The sequence below is a fragment of the Lagenorhynchus albirostris genome, chromosome 12 (assembly GCF_949774975.1).
Source record: "Lagenorhynchus albirostris chromosome 12, mLagAlb1.1, whole genome shotgun sequence".
Taxonomy (NCBI): domain Eukaryota; kingdom Metazoa; phylum Chordata; class Mammalia; order Artiodactyla; family Delphinidae; genus Lagenorhynchus; species Lagenorhynchus albirostris.
This window is the reverse complement of record NC_083106.1, coordinates 20658408-20678183: the sequence shown is the minus strand read 5'-3', so window position 1 is coordinate 20678183 and position 19776 is coordinate 20658408. Positions and strand designations below refer to the sequence as shown.

Genomic DNA, 19776 nt, shown 5'->3' with positions numbered 1-19776 from the left:
ACTATGAGGTAAATGTTAATAATATTATCATTCCCGTTTTACATTCAGGTCGGAAAACTGAAGCTCACTTGCCCCAGGTTACACAGTAAGAGTGAAACAAAGGCCAGAAACCAATTTCAGCTAGTATACCTAGCATACTACTGTTATCATTCAATATTGTAGGGGGAAATTCGTGCTTCAATGGAAAATGATGCATTTTTTTAGACAAGCAAACCCATCCAATTCTGACCTTTCTTATGCTTCAGTTTTAGTGTCAGGAAAACCTGAGATAATTCAGGTAAAGTGCCAGAATGTTACTTCATTTAAACAAATATTTATTGAGTATACATGCCAGGCACTATTCTAGGTCCTGAAAACAGTAGTAAATAAAACAGATCAAAACAAAACAAAACCTGCACTCATGAAGCTTAATTATAGTGAATGTGTAGCACATAGGAGTGTTATGTATCAATATTATCCCTGTTACAAAGCATTATCCCAACACAAGCTCTGTGGTCCTAAATTGTTTCTATAAGTTTTACTGTAATAAAACTATAAATATTCTATAGATTTTATAGTAATAATAGGTAGGACATAAATACACAATTCAAGATAACATTGGAAAGACACCAGAAATTGGGAAGGGGAAATAGAAATTTGAGGAAAGGTCTGCTGATAGAACTTTGAATGCATTACTATCCTCTTTTGCCCAAGAAAAGCCATGAAAGCGCGCCAGCACCTACCTGAAATCTTAAGCAGGTGTGCTTATAGCTTATTTGTTTAAACTACTTTCAAACGTTTGAGGAATGGCTTGAGAAAGAATAAGCATTAGTTTCCACCTTCCAAGATAAGGTATGCAAACACCAAAGAGATTCTGAATATATTTTATTAGTCCAAATTCCTCTACTGTCAACAGAGTCTAGGGGGGTTTTGTTAACTGGATGTTTGAACGCAGTTCGTTAAAAATAAAATAAAGACCTGATTAAGCCTGGTGCAGCCTAAAATAGCAAGGCCCTAGGATCTTCCGTTGCTAAGGCAACCAGCTCCGCGCCGGCCCAAAGGAGAGGGAACCTGAAACCTCAGTGACCCGGGAGGGTGCCCACCTTCCTTCTGTGTACACAGTTTACTTGTGTGTTGGTTTTTTTGTTTACGGTTGGGAATAGGCAGGGAATACAACTGTCGATGGGGATGCTAGATTCGTGGCTTCTGTTCTCGGTAGAGGGCGCTATATATAAAAGCAGTTCGCCCACAAACACCAACACCCCGTTTCTCGCCTCGTCGCAGCGCAGACGCCCGCAACTCACTTCCGCAGCTGATTTAATTTTGGCCAGAAAAGCCCCGCCCCCCCGGGGATGAGAACAGCCCCACCTGCCAATAGCTTCTCGCGATCCTTGAGACGGCGTGAGCTTTGCGTAACTTCCGGTCGTGACCCTTCAGCCTTTCGGCGATTGGTCCGTATCCACGGCCTGCTGCGTGACTTCCCGGCCGGTTCCTGGGGCGGCACGTGTGGAGCGGCGTGAAGACGCGGCTACGAGCTGGTCCTCAGTGGCGTTCGGGAGCTACCGTGTCACCTTCCGTCCGACTAGGAGAGAGCCGTCGCCCCTCTTTGGGGTGAGCGCCGCGCGGCTACACGCATGGTGAGCAAGCCTCGCTTTCTCGGGGGTGGGGCGCTCTGGTTTGGCAGAGACCGGGTTCCTCTGGCGCCAGTGGCTACTGCGGCCTGGAACTTGGAGGGCTGGTCCGAAGGTGAAGACAGGCGGCTTGTGGCCCAGTGCCCCGGTTTGGGTTACCCTCACCACCCCGGGCATAGTTTGCAGTTTAGAGTGGGTTTCCCGCGGCCAAGCCTTCCTGGGGAGTAGAGAGAAGAGAATGGCCTACTCTTTACCATCCCACCATCCCGAGAGGCCTAAAAACCTGTGACATGGGAAACAGACGCGCCACCCAGTGCTTCATGGGGTCGAGCAGAGAGAGAGTTGCTAGTCTCTCCAGACATTGGAATGGCAGGTGTCTGCCCCATCTGTTTGCTCTGGGGTGAAGGAGAGTCTAAGGTTGGGCCCGAAGCAAGGCGGCTTACTCAACTGGAATGATGCTTTCTCAGTTCAGAAAATTAAGGTTGTGTAGTAAAATAAAAACGCAGAAGGATGATGAGTTTTATTAAACTTAAGCGGTTGTGTCATGGTTTTAATAGTTGATACAGGAACTGTCTTCCTCAGATTTTCCTGTGGCAGGCTCCTGTCATTCTGGTTCAGACTGTCAGGGATCTTCTCTGAGCACTCATTCTAAAGTAACTCTTGAGTTATTTGCACATCGCTGTGTTTTGTTTTTATTGTCTTTACCTGAAATCATGTTTTTGATGATTTGCTTGCGGAGAACAGGAACTTTGACTTACCTATTGCTGTATTCCAGTGCCTACAACAAAGTCTGGCACATAGTAGGTGCCAACAAACGTTTGTTGAAGGAAGGTAGTATACATTGTATTGAACATAGTTGATGTTTCTTGCCTTGGAAGTGCAGGTTTTAAAAATCTGTTGATCATAACATAACTTATTGAAGATGCCTATGTGGACTATGATATTATTCACTGTTTCGTTGTTGTTGTTCTGATTTACTTTATTATTCTGATTCTGTTTCTTTGAAGCCTCACAGGAAGAAAAAGCCCTTTATAGAGAAGAAGAAAGCTGTGTCTTTTCATCTGGTCCACCGGAGCCAACGAGATCCTTTAGCAGCAGATGAGACTGCACCCCAGAGGGTTCTGTTGCCTACACAGAAAGTGGGTCCTGTTCTATAGCTAATAAGTTTGTAGGTAGATTGTTGATAGTTTTTAATAAATTATGTGAGCCAACTGCTATTTTCAGATAACTGTGATCTTCTGGAAAACAAAATCTCTGATTTAATTTTCAGTAAATAATATTCTTTTTTTTTTTTTGGCTACGTTGGGTCTTCATTGCTGCACGCAGGCTTTCTCTAGTTGCGGCCAGTGGGGGCTACTCCTCGTTGGAGCGCACGGGCTTCTCATTGTGGTGGCCTCTTTTGTTGCAGAGCACGGGCTCTAGGCACGCGGGCCTCAGTAGTTATGGCGCACGGGCTTAGTTGCTCCACAGCATGTGGGATCTTCCCTGGACCAGGGCTCGAACCCATGTCCCCTGCGTTGGCAGGTGGATTCCCAACCACCGCGCCACCAGAGAAACCCAATATGTTCATTTTTATATTGTGCATCTTTATTTTGTTGGATAATTTATCTTTATTGGAGATGTTTAAATGAGCAGTCTTGTAGAGTAGTGGAAAATATTTACTAAACCATCGGCAACAAGGCTGCATGGTGTTATTTAGGGCACAACAGTATGCTCAGTCTCTGCTTTCCATAAGATCTTGGCGTTTCGTAACCACAGACTGCCTTTTGCCTCCTGGTCATCTCATGAAATATAAAACTCATGAATTAGCTTTAGAAAATACCAGGGAGCCTTTAAGAAGTTGATTTGGTAATTATCAGTCAGAGTATACTTGTTAAGTGTGGGTAATGTGAAAGGAAGTGTTGGGGAACACTGGCATATGTAGCTTTTTAGTAAAGCCAGTGGGTATTGTGCATTGAGAAGTTTCTTTGCATATAAATACAAGAAACTGTAGTTACGTTTCAGTGCCCCCTAGTCTTCTAATTCTCCACATACATGATAAAACAAAGTGTGTGTGTGTGTGTGTGTGTGTGTGTGTGTGTGTGTGTGTGTGTGTGTGTGTGTTTCTTGGCTTAAATTGTTGCCCAGAAATGTCTAGTGGAAGGAGGAATTTTTTTATTCCATTTTAATTTTATGTGGCATTTTTGTGTTTCCCGAGTTTGTCAAGAATTCTTTGTCTCATTCCTATCAGCCAAAATGTTCATGGGCCATTTGTCCCCTGTTCTGAAAGCTGTGCTCATTGGAAGGTTCCTGAGCCTTATCCTTGGAACAGGTACTAATTCTGTTTTGTTTATTATCCTAGATAAAAGATGAAGAAAGGCGAGCAGAACAGAGGAAGTATGGAGTATTCTTTGATGATGATTATGACTACCTGCAGCACCTGAAGGAACCGTCTGGGCCCTCAGAGCTCATTCCCACAAATACCTTTGGTGTACCTTACAGGGAAGATGAGAAAGAAGAACCTTTAGCAACTTCAGTAAGACTTTTTAGCAATTCAAATGTGAGAGAGAGTGTGTGAGGAGCCATGAGTGAAGAACCACCATTTTTTAAATCACGATAACTGTTTGGGGCAAGAAACGGTGTCAGTCTGAAGAGCACAAAGATAAGCCATGCCTTCGCTTAAAATTGTATATGTGTATGCACATACATACCATCAGGAGGGAGCAGGTCTCCTGTTCTCGGGTTGTTGAAAGTAACGGTTTTTGACAAGGTTGGAACTTTTGATTAATAATTATGGTCATGCTAGGTAGCACTTTTCAGTAGAAGAAAAAGCTGCTGATGTTCTGTATGTTAACAGCTTAACTGTTTCAGCATCGTAAACTGCTCTAAGATAGACTTAACTTTTGTGGAACTTTTGCAGAATGTTCAGATCTTTAACGCTTGTAGAAGCTGCAGGCTAACCGTAAGAGAATGGAGGCAATAGATTGTAACGAAGTTTCTGTTGCTCTTCTCAACAAAAATGCAGTTAACTTTAATACTTTATCTTTTAAGTACATATGAGAGAACATGTTTATATGAAATTAGTGCTCCTAATTTAAGTTCTGTTTTCTTCTCCCTGCTTATGTTAAGGATGCCCATGTTGCATGCCTTTGTTATCTCATTTTTAATTTAGTATTAGTATAGAGTAAATTTCCCTGTGAAACTTTTATATCACTTGGCACTTAAAAAAAAAGAAGATACTAATGTACTGTGTTTATTGACAAAAAGAAGAGATACAGAGGGCACCAGTTTCCCCTGCTTCTCATTCTCCAGTCCTATCATGGTCTAGACATTCTTTTCCTTGGGGAAGATGTGATCATAACCCCTCCAGTCCATACTTGTTGCTTAAAGAGAGTCAGAAGGGTTAGGTTTCAGGGTATCATACCAAAAAAGAGGTAATAACTGCACCTGTTCATTCACTCACTAGGTCATAGCTCTCTTGTGAGGCCTCACACCCCACTGCCACATCTTTAACAGAAGCTACTTCTCTATACCTTCTTCCCCAAGGCTGTTGTATCAGTAATAGGATATATATCTTATTGACTCATTTCCTTCTACCACCAACTGAGGGAGGGGAGGTGGTCCAGTAGTGACTTAACATCTTTATCTTATGTAGTAAGAAAAGTTTTAATAAAGTCCTAACATTCTTCTGGCTGAATTGTGTTGGCCAGTAAAAGATTAGTTTTTAATTCTTAATTCATTTTGGGTAAAAGTAACCACTATCGAATTGGCTTTTCTAACAGAGTAAGACTCTTTCTTTTTCTTTTTGCCATGCTGCGTGCAGCATGGCATATGGGATCTTAGTTCCCCGACCAGGGATCGAACCCATGCCCCCTGCAGTGGAAGTGCAGAGTCCTAACCATTGGATCACCAGGGAATTCCCCAGAATAAGACTCTTTACTGGACACATCAGTGATGTTTATAAGGACGAGTGAATTATGTTTGAAAACAAGTGCCATTGGTTTTCTGTAGCATGATGCAAAAATATGGGTAAGTCCCATGTGTTTCTTCAACTTTAAAGTAATTTGTAAGAAACCACCAAAATTGAGTAAACCAGCAATATTGAATATGCCCTAAAAACAGAAGCAGTGCAGAAAGACAGTGGAGAAATTAGTAATGCTTGATTAGCCCCTAATTTTCACTTGAAGGAAAGCAGGTGCTGCCACAGTGGAAGGCAGTTGGGCAAACCTCCTGTAGTTCGGAACCACTGCAATCACTAAAACAAATTACAGTTCCCTTTTTTAAAAAATGTAATCACTATCTACACTTTAATTATGTATATGATTCTTTGACTGTTTTTCATGATTTGAAAAATATTTCCAAAGGTAATTCATTAAGCGCAAGCTGATCCTCCCTTTTTTTTAAACCCTGGTTTCCAAGGATAGATAATCACAAAGAGCATCTTAAATATATTTTACCACAATTTTAAAAAAATTAATATAATATGCACCAAAAATCATTAAATTATGCACTTTAAGTGGCTGGATTGTGTAGTATGTGAACTATATCTCAGTAAAGCTTTTTTTAAATAGGATTCTACAGCAGAAAGCCAGATCTTTCTTTGTCCATGTTTATGCCACTGAAAAACTCTGGAAGCCATAACAGCTTACTAGGTACACACTGATGCTCCTCAGAGGCTTCCATTTCAGCAGGCTCTGTCTGTGAGCCAGTGAGAATGTGTGCCTCAGCTTCCTGCCTGCTGCTAGACTGAGGACGGTATGGTGGGCAGGTCCACAGACAGAGAGCACCTGGTGGTGACGCTCACATTATTAACTAAGTGGTTGTAGGGATGAAACGAAAGCATAAGGACCGGTCAGAAAGTATGTGCCAGTACATGTTGAAGTAGATTGGGTGGTTTGCAGAATGAGGGGAGTTCCCCTGAAGGAAGGTTCCAGAACAGTAGTCAAGAAGGGCTTCATGGTGAAGGAGGGAACTGAGCTGGTCCCTAAAAGGGTGGCTTTGGGAATTCCCTGGCGGTCCAGTGGTTAGGACTAGGGCTTTCACTGCCATGGACCCAAGTTTGATCCCGGGTGGGGGAACTAAGATCCCACAAGCTGTTTGGTGCAGCCAAAAGAAAAAAAGAAAAAAAATGGGTGGGTTCTAAAGAGAGAAGAGGGACCGTTGCAGTCAGAAAGAAGGGACATGAGGTAGTATTGTGGGTCATCATGTCCAGCACATGTGTGCTCCGTAAGTTACTTTGAATTATTCCATGATGTGAGGAACTGGACTTGATTTACATGGAGGTTGCATTATTGAGTAACAGGATACATAGAGTAGACCTTGAGTTTATAGTGCCTTGAAAATCAGGAGTGAAAAAACCTGTTAAAAGTTCGGGACGGTCATATTATAAAATTTTAAGGAGTCTTAACCTGGCAGTAATATGAAGATTGGACTAGATGTAGACTAAGTAGCAGCTGTGGTCATCTGTGTCCTGGTTAACCATGAGTAAGATGGTGCCCAGAAGACAGGTGTGAAGTAACTGTATACAAGAGAGTTCAAAGGGATGAGTGGTTAGAAATGATTTACGACCACCCTAGGATTTAAGCAGCCAGTTTGGAGAAAAGCTGTGCCAGTACTGGAGATTAGGACGTTATCTCTGGTTTAAACAGGAAAAGGTTAATTTTGTTTTGAAATTTGAGGAGAGTGGAGTTACGAGACCTGGATTTGAATCTCAAAACCCCACTTAACTAGTCTCAGGCAGGCATGCCACTTAACCTTTCTTAGCTTGTGTTTCACTGAAGCATGCTGATAATTCACGGGGTTGTAAGGATTAAGCGGGATAAAATACTGGAGAAAGCTTTGTGAAGTATGGCAGGGAGGTTGCTTTTGAGATAATGATGGAATATACATGTTTAAAATATGTAACTGGAGCACAAGTGAGAGACAATGCAGAATGTAGTTGTATTAGTAGGATTGCTGTAACAAATTACCACAAATTACCACTGGGTGGCTTAAAACAACAGAAATTTATTCTGTCACAGTTCTGGAGGCCGGAAGTCTGAAAGTAAGCTTTCAACAGGGTTATTTCTACTCGGGGCCTCACAGGCAGAATCTGTTCATGCCTGTCTCCTAGCTTCTGGTGGTTACCAGCAGTCCTTAGTTTTCCGTGGCTTGTAGGTGCAGCGCTCTAGTCTGCCTCCATGCGTTCACATGCGTTCTCCCTGTGTGTCTTCACATGCGTTCTCCCCGTGTGTCTTGTCTTCACATGGCTTCGTTACGAGGACACGCCGGTCAGTGGATTAGGCCCCCCCATCGCCCAGTGTACCTCATCTTAACTGGTTACATCTGTAAGGAATCTGTTTCCAAATGACGTCATGTTCTGAACTCCTGGGTGGACGTGAATTTTGGGGGGCATTTCAACTCTTCGTAGTTCAAAAGTATTTCTAAATAAACCTAACCATTGTGTAACTTCTTTTTCAAGACCACTGGAATTAAATTGCCTTCCTCAGTGTTTGCATCAGAGTTTGAAGAAGATGTTGGATTGTTAAATAAAGCAGCTCCTGTTTCAGGTGTGTATAATTTCTTTAACTTTTCAAGTGGATAGAGCTGTGTTTTACAAAAAGAAACGTATAGTAATGATATAGGGTTTTTCTGTCCCTGGTAAAGAGCTTAAAGAATTGAGATGTGTTTGAATTCAGATTAGAGATCAGTAAATTAGGAAGGGATGACTGTGATCTTCATCCTTTTCTTTTATTGCCATCAAATTCTTAGTCTTTAAAGTTCCTATTTGGAGAGGAAAGTGGGAAAATTATTTTAGGTGATCTAGTAGGGGAATTTTAGCCTAGCCTAACCTCTTACAAAGGAAACAATGATATTCAATAAGCCTTACATTCATATAGTGCAATCTTGAAAATACTTAATCTGTTAGCTTTCAGAGTTTCTCCCAAGTGTGTATTTTATAGAAGTCCATTTTACTGTCTGTTCCAGATACACCAAAAATTATAATGTTTGTTTTTTTGCAGTACCAATACTGTATTTTAGAACAAACACGGAAGTTCACAGAAGTGGTGTTTGATATTTCCTGCTAAATTACCTTAGTTATTGACTAACATTTGCCATGTGGCATTCATTCCTTAATTCATTCTACAGATTTCTGAATTGCCACTATGACCATGTTTGGGTTAAATCAGAATAAAAGCATAATCCCTGACCTCAAGGAATTTACCATCAGTTGGGAAAGATAGACAGTAAATGGGAAATTACGATTATAGTGCAAATGAATAAATAGTGGTGAGGCACCAAACCCAGCCTGGGGAAGTTGGGCATGGTGTACTAGAGGACATGAGGCAAGGTTGATTTCTCAGGTAGGACTTAGGCGGGTGAATGAAGGAGAGTGGGGTGGGGAGGAGAGGATATTCCAGACAGAGGAAACTATGTGCAAAAACAAGAGAACACAGATACAGGAACCTGCACACCTTTTAGCATGCCTGGAATGAAGGGTAAAGATTAATATGAAATGAGGCTGTAGAGTCAGACAGTGGCCATTTTGTGAAGGGTGTTGGAAGCCGTGTCAGTTTACAGGTTTGAACTTGAAAGTTTTTCTAGGACTCTGTAGTATTTTTATTAATACATATAGAAGCAAACAGCTGAAGAAACAGGTTGGGATTTTTAAAAATCTCATAGTCTGAAAAGACAAAGTTTCACAGGCTACAAATACTAAATTTATTTCTTCTAACAGGTGAATTTAAAGCCCAGTTTTCCTGTGGGTAAAAGCTTTGGATTTTGCTAAATAGACACAGCTTAACGTTGTAGATCTATAATGAAAGTTTTTACTAGTGGGTATTGAAACCAGAGGGATTTTTTTCTTTTTTAAATTTTCTTGGAGTTCTCTATCTCTGTGTCTATTCCTGAACTGAACTTTTTAAAGTTTTTAATCATTGTTTTATCCTCAATACATAGGCAGAATCTGGCATGTAATAGCCACTCAGATTATGTTAAGTGAAGGAATCATGCTTTCTTGGAAATTATTGCTCAATTTTTGTTTTCCTTCTAGGACCTCGGCTGGATTTTGATCCTGACATTGTCGCGGCTCTTGATGATGATTTTGATTTTGATAATCCGGATAATCTACTTGAAGATGATTTTATTCTTCGGGCCAATAAGCCAACAGAAAAGGAAGAGGGAATGGAGATACAGTATGTGTGGTTTGTTTTGAAGCAGGAATGACCTGACTGTTGCTTCTTCTGTAGGATAGTAACCATTAGGTGTTATAGCTGGAAGAGGCCTTCGAGGGCATTTAATCTGAGACTTCTGATTTTAGAGCAGAAAATGTGAGACTTGAGGTCTTTACAAACCATCGATAGATGGGGCTAAAGTCGAAGTTGCTTGATTGCTAGTTCATTACTTTTCCAGCCAAACCAGACGGGTCAAGCAGCACAGCTGTTCCTGCCTAAACAAGAATCCTGCCTCTGAAATACCCTCAAATTTTACTTGTGCAAAGTCATTTGGTTCTGTTGTTTTTCAAGTTGTTTTGACATTTAATTTATGGCTCTGACTTTAGGAAATCTGAGGCTGAAGATGACAGTGAGTGGGAAGATGTGGATGATGAGAAGGAAGGAGGTAGTGATGATGATAAATATGACCCTGCAGGCTCATCAGATGAGGATATGTCTTACCCTGGAAAACCTCTTGGGGCTGTAGAAAATAACTTGTTCTGGGAAGAAGAAACGAAAAGTCGCTTTACTGAGTATTCTTTGACGTCTTCGGTCATGAGGAGAAATGAACAGCTGACCCTACATGATGAGAGATTTGAGAAGGTAAACTCTCCAAATAAGGGGCCTTTTAATACTAGTTCCTAGTACATTTTATGACATTGGAACCCAAAGCTAGAACTTTCAGCGTTAGAAACAGACTATGTCTTTTATTAAAAGAGTGCATAAAACCACCCCAGTTTTAATTCCGGAAAGAATGTGTATAAGTCAAAAGGTGACTGATCAAACCTCCTGACTTCCTCTTAGAATCTGATACTTCGATTCTGAACCTCTCTGACCCCAATCCCTAAGATTATGCTGTCTTCCTCAAGCATTGGCCTGAGCATAAACAAAATTCCATTGCTTTCCTTTTTTTTTTTTTTTTTTTTTGAGTGATTTTCTTACTGTTAATATCCCAGGGCCTAAAGTGGTATCTGGCATATGGCAGGGATTCAGACTGTTAAGTAAATGATGAGTAAATTCCTTCAAGGTGAATCTAAGGTAAAGGCTCTGACTTTGCTGCCTTTTCTCTAAGTACTCATTTCCCTCTTCTCTCCAAGCAACAGGCAAACTATTAGTAATAACCTCACTCTTCAGGAGTTGTATCACCCCCTGCTTATTCTTTTACAAAGCCCAGCGGAGTTAACAGCATTGGAATAATGCAGTAAGCATCATCTGAACCAGAATGAGATTCGTACGTAAACAGGAGGCTCTTTAGTTGCATGGTCTTTTAGCTTGCATAATCAGTGAATTTGAAAACATCTGTGAAATACTACGAGGTAAAGATTTCTGCCTAGCATTTTGTTCACCAAGCTGAACAGAATAACTGCCTTTCATTTTCATTTTTAAAATTGAAGTATAGTTGATGTACAATATTATGTAAGTCAGAGGTGTACAATATAGGGATTCACAATTTTTGAAGGTTATATTCCATTTATAGTTATTATAAACTATTGGCTATATTCCCTGTGCTTGCACAATATATCCTTGTTTTATACCTAATAGTTTGTACCTCTTAATCCCCTGCCCCTATATTGCCCCTCCTCCCTTCCCTCTCCACTGGTAACCACTAGTTCGTTCTCTATATCTTTGAGTCTGTTTCTTTTTATTTACATTCACTAGTTATATTTTTTAGATTCCACCTATAAGTGATATCATACTGTATCTGTCTTTCCCTGTCTAACTTATTTCACTTAGTATAATACCCTCCCAAGTCCATCCATGTTTTTGTAAATGGCAAAATTCCATTCTTTTTTATGGCTGAGTAGTATTCCATTGTGTGTGTGTGTGTGTGTGTGTGTGTGTGTGTGTACAGACACACACACCACATCTTTATCCATTCATCTGTTGATGGATACTTCATATCTTGGCAATCATAAGTAATGCTTCTATGAACACTGGGGTGCACATATCTTTTCAAGTTCGTGTTTTTGTTTCAGATATATACTCTGGTGTGGAATTGCTGGGTCATATGGTAGTTCTATTTTTAGTTTTTTGAGGAGCTTCCGTACTGTTTTCCACAGTGGCTGCACCAATTTACATTCCTACCAACAATGTACAAGGTTCCCTTTTCTCCACATCCTCACCAACATTTGTTATTTGAATTCTTTTTGGTGATAGCCATTCTGTCAGGTGTGAGGTGATATCTCATTGTTTTGGTTTGGGTTACCCTGATGATTAGCGATGTTGAACATCTTATGCGCCTGTTGGCCATTTGCTTTTCCACTTTGGAAAAATGTCTCTTCAGGTTTTCTACCCATTTTTTAATTAGGTTGCTTGGTTTTTGTGTTTCTGATGTTGAGTTACATGAGCTGTTTATACATGTTGGATATTAATCCCTTACTGGTCACATCATTTGCAAAAGTTTTCTCCCATTCTGTAGGTTGTCTTTTTGATTTGTCAGTGGTCATTTTCATATTAAATGGCAGCCTATATTCAGACTAGATGTCAGTCTTAGAGGGCTGAGTAGAATGTCTTCCATACCGTACTGTTATGGTGCTAAATCCCTGCTAACACTTAAATGGTAGTTGTGATCCTCCTAGGGCTTAAATATTGTACGGGAGTAAAAGTAATGTAAAAATACCATTTAAATGCTATAGTCTTAAAGAATACATTCATTTTTCATCTTATCCTTTTTCTTTATATTCAAGTTTTATGAGCAGTATGATGATGATGAAATTGGAGCTCTGGATAATGCTGAATTGGAAGGTTCCATTCAAGTAGACAGCAATCGCTTAGAGGATGTTTTGAATGACTACTATAAAGAGAAGGCGGAGAAGTACGGTGACTTTTCCTTGATTACTTCCTTTTTTTCGTTTCAAATAAAGTCTGTAATCGCACAGCTGAATCTAGAACATCACCCAGTCAAGATCCATGTTTAGAAAATTATGTTTTCCTTAACCTTTGGCTCCCATTTTGCTATTAAGAGTTCTGAAGCTGAATATAACAGTGGGTGGAAACATACTGAGAACCACTTTCTCTATAGCTTTGACCTGAGAGTCATGATGGAATAGCTGAGGGTTAGAGTACAAGGTCATGTTCCACCTGGAGAAGGAGATGGTGCTTCTAGCCTCTTTGGCTGAAGAATTATTCTGACTTCTAAGTATATACACTCTTCATCTTCCTGAAAAAGGTGTTCTGAGAAGTAGATCAGTTTGTCTCTGCAGCCTGATTAGCATAACTTCCTATCCAAATATTTGGTAAATCATCATCCACATCAAGGTGATTTCTCTGAGAGAAACTAATGAAGTGTTTACATCTGCTAGAAAGGTCTGATGTTCCCTGATCACTATCATATGTACATCCCAGAGCAGGACAAGGGCTATATTCTTTGAGTTATTTGAATACTTTGAAGAGGCAGATGGGCTGATGCTTTTCAAGGCTTTAAAAAAGATCATGTTATATAGGAAAGATGCCATCTTGTTTAATGTGTTAAAACCTTGCAAAGACACAGATAGAATTTTCCTTCCTATCAGCAGAATGTATGTCCAAAACCTGCTGTAGAGGAGAGGCAAGCCTGAATAGAGCTGATTTTGACAGGAAGTGACAGATGGGGCAAATGAGTTTGTGGATTTTAAAAAATGTTGTAGTTCCCTAAGCTCTTTTAAGTGCAGTTTCAGTAACGTAACAGTGTAATAATGGGTGGTATTTTTTTCCCCTCCTCTATCTTCATTTTTGAAAACTCAACCAAAAGTTGTGTAAAACTGAATACTCTTGAACCCTTCGAGGATCAGGACCTGCCAGTGAATGAGCTCAGTGGGTCTGAGGAGGAAGAGATTGTTACTGTAGTTCTTGAAGAAGCCAAAGAGAAGTGGGATTGTGAATCTATTTGTAGTAAGTATCTTAGTGTCCATTTTACTGCTAAAAGTATCATAGTAATTTTAAAGTATTGGGTACATCAACTTCTTTGGAAAAGTACATATTTGTGAAAATGATTTTGAAAAATAATATTTCAGTAATTGAGTTGTAATTGAAACATTTAAAAACATAAGAGAGACTCCATTGTTATTTTGAACTATGAAAACACTAAAGTCAGGAATATAGGAGGAACTCAGTAATGTTTGGCTGAACTGAAAGTATACTTATTGATACATGATTTTTGTGTGTGTGTGTTTTTTTAAGGTACATACTCAAATTTATATAACCATCCACAACTTATCAAGTATCAACCAAAGGTAAGTAAGTCCTAGTGTCCTGAGCTATTCGAAATAGGCAGTGCAGGAAATGGAGTGTACAAATTATTTTCTCACAGTAGCCCCTTTGTGGCTTGCAACACCATTATAAAAAGCAACAAAAATGTGCCATTAGTGAGCTGTTTTTTAATAGGAGTGGAAAAAAACACAATGCCATTTGATCTTTCTTCCAGCCCAAAGAAATCCGACTATCTTCTAAAACAGGAATACCTCTCAATGTCTTACCTAAGAAAGGACTCACAGCAAAGCAAGTTGAACAAATGCAGATGATTAATGACAGTGATCTGCCTAAGGTGTCAACCCAACCACGTTCTAAAACTGAAAGCAAAGAAGATAAAAGAGCAAGAAAGCAAGCTATAAAAGAAGAGCGCAAGGTAAAGTATTTTTTCAGATGTGAGATTTAGAAAGCTGGGGTGGGGGTGGTCACGGGAATTTTCTTCTGTAAAGTCAGCCTGCATCAGTGTGAAGATCTGAATAACAGCATATTCTTGCACAGGAACGGAGAGTGGAGAAGAAAGCTAACAAATTAGCCTTCAAAGTGGAGAAAAGAAAGCAGGAAAGAGAGCTGCTGAACTTGAAGAAGAATGTTGAAGGTCTAAAACTATGACAGTGGAACATTTCAGATAAGGTGCATTCCCCATTACGGGCTCTTTGTTATGTACAATAATGAACGAGGATCGTCAAAGAGATAAAACTGTTTGCTCTGCAATTTTTACTGGCAGGTATTTAAAAGAAAACAGTACAATATTTGTGTTTATACCAGTAAGTTTTCTCTGCCAGCTGTCTTGTAAATATTGTAATATTTTTAAATTTAATATTATAGGCTTAAATTTGCTTAAATAAATGACTTCATGAACATGAAATGTTTGGATAAATTAAAGGAAAATGTCTTCATAACTTAAATGGAATTGATTTGTTCTTCATTTGTTTGTGTGGTTGTTCCAGTTGCCTTTTGCAGATGTTCTCAAATATTTCTTTGAAATCTCTCCACTCCTTTTCAGTACTTAAGTGGTTCGATTTCCTGTATGTAGAAAAGTAACCCAGTTAAGAACTCATTTGAAATGGAGTGGCAAGAAGAGCTTCCCTGAGAAGGTTCCACTGGTAGGAATCTAAGTTTCCCCTTGCTGTATGCAAAGGGTTATTTCAAAAGGATGGTAAAACAATATTGAGGTTATTGGGACTCAGTTACTGGCTGACTTGTTTTTGGAATTTAGGAAGAGTGAAGACAGGAAACAGAATAGAAGAAACAATCAAGAAAACTTCCTTGGCTTCAGTGAGTACCTGGCTCAACATCAGAAATATTGACTTCAGTTTAAACTAGAAAGCTTGTCTTTTCAACGTTATTTAATGCTTGGAACCATTCATACTTGATTAAAATACATAGTTGAAAACTTTCCCTGTTTTTTGATGAGATTTTTTAACTTCTCAACTTTTTCAAGGTTCGAGCAATGACACATCACAATTGTTAATTATTTGGTAAACTGTGACTTTCTTGGAACAGACAAGTTGTTAGTGACCCATGTTCATGTGTCCATGGCTAATATGTTGTTATCTGGACTGTTCTGAAAAAAAATCTGTGGACACTGTTGGTCTGAGTTGGGTACAGAATGGCTGAGGCAGAACCATTCTTAGCAGGTGAGCTGCATTTGATATCTAAGTTATTAGAAAGTGTCTTCGTCTATAATTTGATTATGACTTTTCCTCAGCTGGGAGGTGTTATCTTGTTCTATACGTTATCAGTTCTAAATCTAATCATTGTAGAATTTTTAAAAGAGTTGTGAAAAACAATAGCGTTAGGTACTCTACCAACACTGATAGAAAAAACTTGGCTGAAGAGCTTGTCATTACAGAAGTAGAATACTGGAGAGTGTGTATTTAAATGCCAACCTGCAGAAGCAAAGGGCCAGTTGATGGTTTATGTTAGTATCAGGAATGTACTAAATCCTAAAGAGATTGACCATTTATTTTGGTAGCCATCTCATTTGAAGGTTCTTAAAACTAGCAAGACTCTAGAATGTTACTTTGACTTGGTGCTCTTCAGATTCCATCTTCGGAGCTTTTAATTTCACCACACCTGACCCAAATGGTTTAAATTAACACATTGTATGTTTTGCAATTAAGAGAAAGTGCCTATAAGCCACTAGTCTTGGTGAAGCATATTGTGATTTAGACTGATTATCCTCCAAATTTAAAGATCTTGATTTTATTCTGGAAAAAAGTTCTTACATGATATTTTGTATTATTTCATAACATTTTGGAATATTTACTATGTCAGTTATATAAACAGTGGTTGGGAACTTAACATAAGCTCCATGTTAAATGTTAGGTGACCAAAGCAATAAGGGGGTTTTGCCTTCAAGGACTGCATTGTCTGAGGAGGCAGGGTGTGTGCAGCAAAATATAACTAATGCCAAGTCACTGTGATAAGTACCACTTGAAATGAGGATCTTGGTACTTGCTGTTCCCCCTGAAGTGCTCTGGCTGTAAATAAATCATCCTTAAGGATGGTGCTCAATTGTCACCTCCCCTATAAACTTTTCCCTGACCGTGTATTTAAAAATAGCACAAACATCCCTCCTCTGCATTCCTTATGCTCCTTGCCTGCTTTATATTCTCCTTAACATCTACTGGCATCTGATTTTATCTTCTTTTTCAGTCTCATCTCACTAGAACAAACTGAGGGCAGGGTATTTTTGTTTACTACTTTATCCCCAGGGTCTAGAACAGAGCCTGGCATTTGGTAAATGGTCACTAAGAAATATAAAAATGAATGGATAGTTGGGATAGACAATTGAGAAAAGAATTGCTTAAGCTAGAGGAGAAAAGAATTGCTTAAACTTGGAACAAAAAGACGTAGCCTCAGTGTTAGCCAGAAGGAAGACCTCAGGCATCCCAGACAGTTGGCAAAATCGTGAAGAATTTGCCTGCTGTATCTTAAGGACCTATTTTGTTTAAGCACTGTCTGTGATTGGTATAAAGTCACTTTTTCAGATACTTTGGAACTTATTTTACAAGTCAAACTAAGTATCAAAAGTTCTTACTATTTGTGATTATTACCAGTGATGTATCCACATCTCTGTTGTGATGTCATCAAATCACCTCAGGTGAAGGACAGAACTTTAGCTATCTTGTAACTTTACTGTTAGATTATCAGTACTTTTATGTTGCTTCTGTGTGCTGACATTAGTATGTTTTATCCAGCTTGTTTGTTCCAGGTCAGAAGAAGGTAAAACTTCTAATGGCCTTATGGAGAATGTATAATAAAACAAACATACCCGCTATTCAAGTTAAGAAGTAGAACAAGTTATTCAAGTTAAGAAATAGAACACAGAAGCCACCTATAGGTGGCTTGAATAAATCCTCAATTTATTCAGTTTTTTCTTTCCTTGGGTAACTTTTATGAATTATCTGGACTTCTATATTAATCATCACCTGCATGGCATCCCTATAAACACAGTATCTTGTTTTGAGCAACTGAGAAGCACAAATCTAGCTCAATGAGGGAAGTAATTGCTACTGTTTGATCAAGGCATCCTTGAGAAGATGAGCTGAATAGTTTCTGAGTCTGACTTCAGCTCTTAGAGTTTACAAGAGCCCCATGTGTGGTGATGTCAGTGAGCCAGGTGATGAGTGAGTCCTGGGAACACAAGTGACCATAGTTGAAGCATCCTGAATCTCCTGCCAAACTAGGCTTAGCAATTGTATGCTCATTTTATATTTTATGCTTCCATACTTATGACCTCTCTCTGTCTCTGAAGAGATGAGTGCAGAACTTTCCTGTGGAGTGAAATGAGTATCCTCAGCTTATCTAGACATGTGAGTATGAAGGGTGAGAAGGCACTTCGCTGGGATTTCGTCAAGCAAGCCAAGTATAGAACAGAATGAGAGCCAGATACATATAGGACATGCCATCCTCAGATTACAAAGGCAGTGAATATCTAGGTTATGACAGCCTTCAGCATGTCTGTGTCTTTAGTCCCACTCCTCCAGTCTGAACTGGTTGCTTCTCTAGTTCTGGTGCCCAGCTGTTATCCTGGGAATCCCCTTCTCTCCCTCCTCTACTGAATGGCTATTTGCTGTATCTTTTACTCACCTTGTTGTGGAGTATATCCTCCAGTAATTCTTGAGACAGAGTACATGGGATGTAAACTTTTTGAAAGCTTGCACGTCTGGAAATGTGTTCTACCCCCATATTTGATTGATAGCTTGGCTGGGTATAAAACTGTGGGTTGTAAATAATTTTCCCTCAGAAGTTTAGAGAATTTTTCCCCATTTATTTCCATTTTTACTATTTGTAAATCTGAAGCCATTCTCACTCCTTATACTTTGTATGTTACTTTTTTTTCCTCTAAGTAGGATCTCTGTCTTCAGTGTTCTGAAATTTTACAATGATATTTATTGTTCTAGACATATTTTCATTTGTGTGGGTGTCCTCTCAAATAGGAGGCTCATGTCCTTTCACTTCTGGAAATAGTTTAAAATTATTTTTATTTTCTTCCTTGCATTTTCACCTTTTGTCTTCTGAACTCCTATTTGGAGTAGGATCTCCTGGACCTCCTAATTTGCTTATGTTTCTCTCCATTTCTATGCCATTTCACTCTACTTTCTGGGAGATTTCCCTAATTCTATCTGTTGAGTTTTTAATTTCTAAGAGCTTTAATTTTCCTTTAAATTTCTCTTTTGTTTACTTTGGGCTTACATGCTAGAGATTTTCCTCAGATCTTTGGAAATTCCTGTCTGTTTGTTCATGATTAAGATTGGAGGACGAGAACACTAGGAACTCTGGATGGGTAACATTGGTTGATTTTGAGCTTTTTTTTTGTAGGGTGGTCTGGGTGAGCTGTTTGGGAATCTTCCCAATGTCGGTATCTTTAGCTCTTTCTCCATGGAATGATTATATTCCCAGGGAAGCTTCCATTCTGCCTTGAGAGTAAGGGTCTGGCAGGCAGAATTCTGTGAGCCAAGTAGAGGAAGGTGGGTGTGGGATATTCTCTGCTTCCAGCATCACTGATCATGAGATTAATCACTAGATTATATACATATACACACACTTTTGTGTGTGTGTATGTATATATGTGTATACATATACAGTTAATCCTCATTAATCATGGAATCTCTATTTGCAAATTCACCTCCTCACTAAAATTTGTAACCCTAAATCAATATTCATGGTGCTTTCATGGCCATTCACAGATATGACACATACCCGTTAAAAAGTTGAGTCAACCAACACACATGTTCCCAGCTAAGGTAGAGCAAGGTGATGCTCTGCCTTCTTGTTTCAGCTGTCCTACTATAAACAAGTGTCCTTTTTATGGTCTGCTTCGTGCCATGCTTTTCATAATTTTGCACTTTTTCTTGGTGATTTCACTGTTTAAAAGGCTCCCGAGCATAGTGTTGAAGGGCTATCTAATGCTTCTAAGTGCAGGAAGGCTGTGATATGCCTTATGGAGAAAATATGTCTATTAGATAATCTTCATGCAAGCATGCATTATAGTGTGGTTGGCCGTGAATTCAATATTACTGAATCAACAATGTATATATTTAAATAAGGTATCTTTAAACAAATTCATAAAACAAGATTGTGTGTTGATATACAAATCCATTTGTATAGTGCATTATTTGAGAGTAATGAATGAGTCAGTATTTGTTCATTTAGTGCTTGCAGGGATTTATGGAATGTAACTAGCACAAATAATGAGACTCAACCATGTATACGTGTATATACATCTGTATCTGCCTACCCATGCCTTCAGCTGTGCCTCA

General features: G+C 39.3%; 2 protein-coding genes across 2 annotated transcripts in view; both read left to right on the top strand.

The window, feature by feature from the left end:
- The first annotated feature begins 1446 nt into the window (after positions 1-1446).
- On the top strand, positions 1447-15404 carry LTV1 (LTV1 ribosome biogenesis factor). Its single transcript, XM_060168101.1, has 11 exons — positions 1447-1616; positions 2618-2749; positions 3952-4125; positions 8050-8137; positions 9622-9763; positions 10129-10384; positions 12469-12596; positions 13512-13651; positions 13940-13992; positions 14184-14384; positions 14507-15404. Exons 1-11 carry the CDS (start codon positions 1614-1616, stop codon positions 14615-14617), a joined length of 1428 nt encoding a protein of 475 aa, XP_060024084.1. The 5' UTR covers positions 1447-1613; the 3' UTR covers positions 14618-15404.
- Positions 15405-15617: 213 nt separating this feature from the next.
- ZC2HC1B (zinc finger C2HC-type containing 1B) overlaps positions 15618-19776 on the top strand; it is a 35020-nt gene continuing 30861 nt past the window's right edge. The window contains exon 1 of the mRNA XM_060167472.1: positions 15618-15645. Within this exon, the coding sequence (XP_060023455.1) occupies positions 15618-15645 (28 nt within the window). The remainder of the gene's footprint in view (positions 15646-19776) is intronic.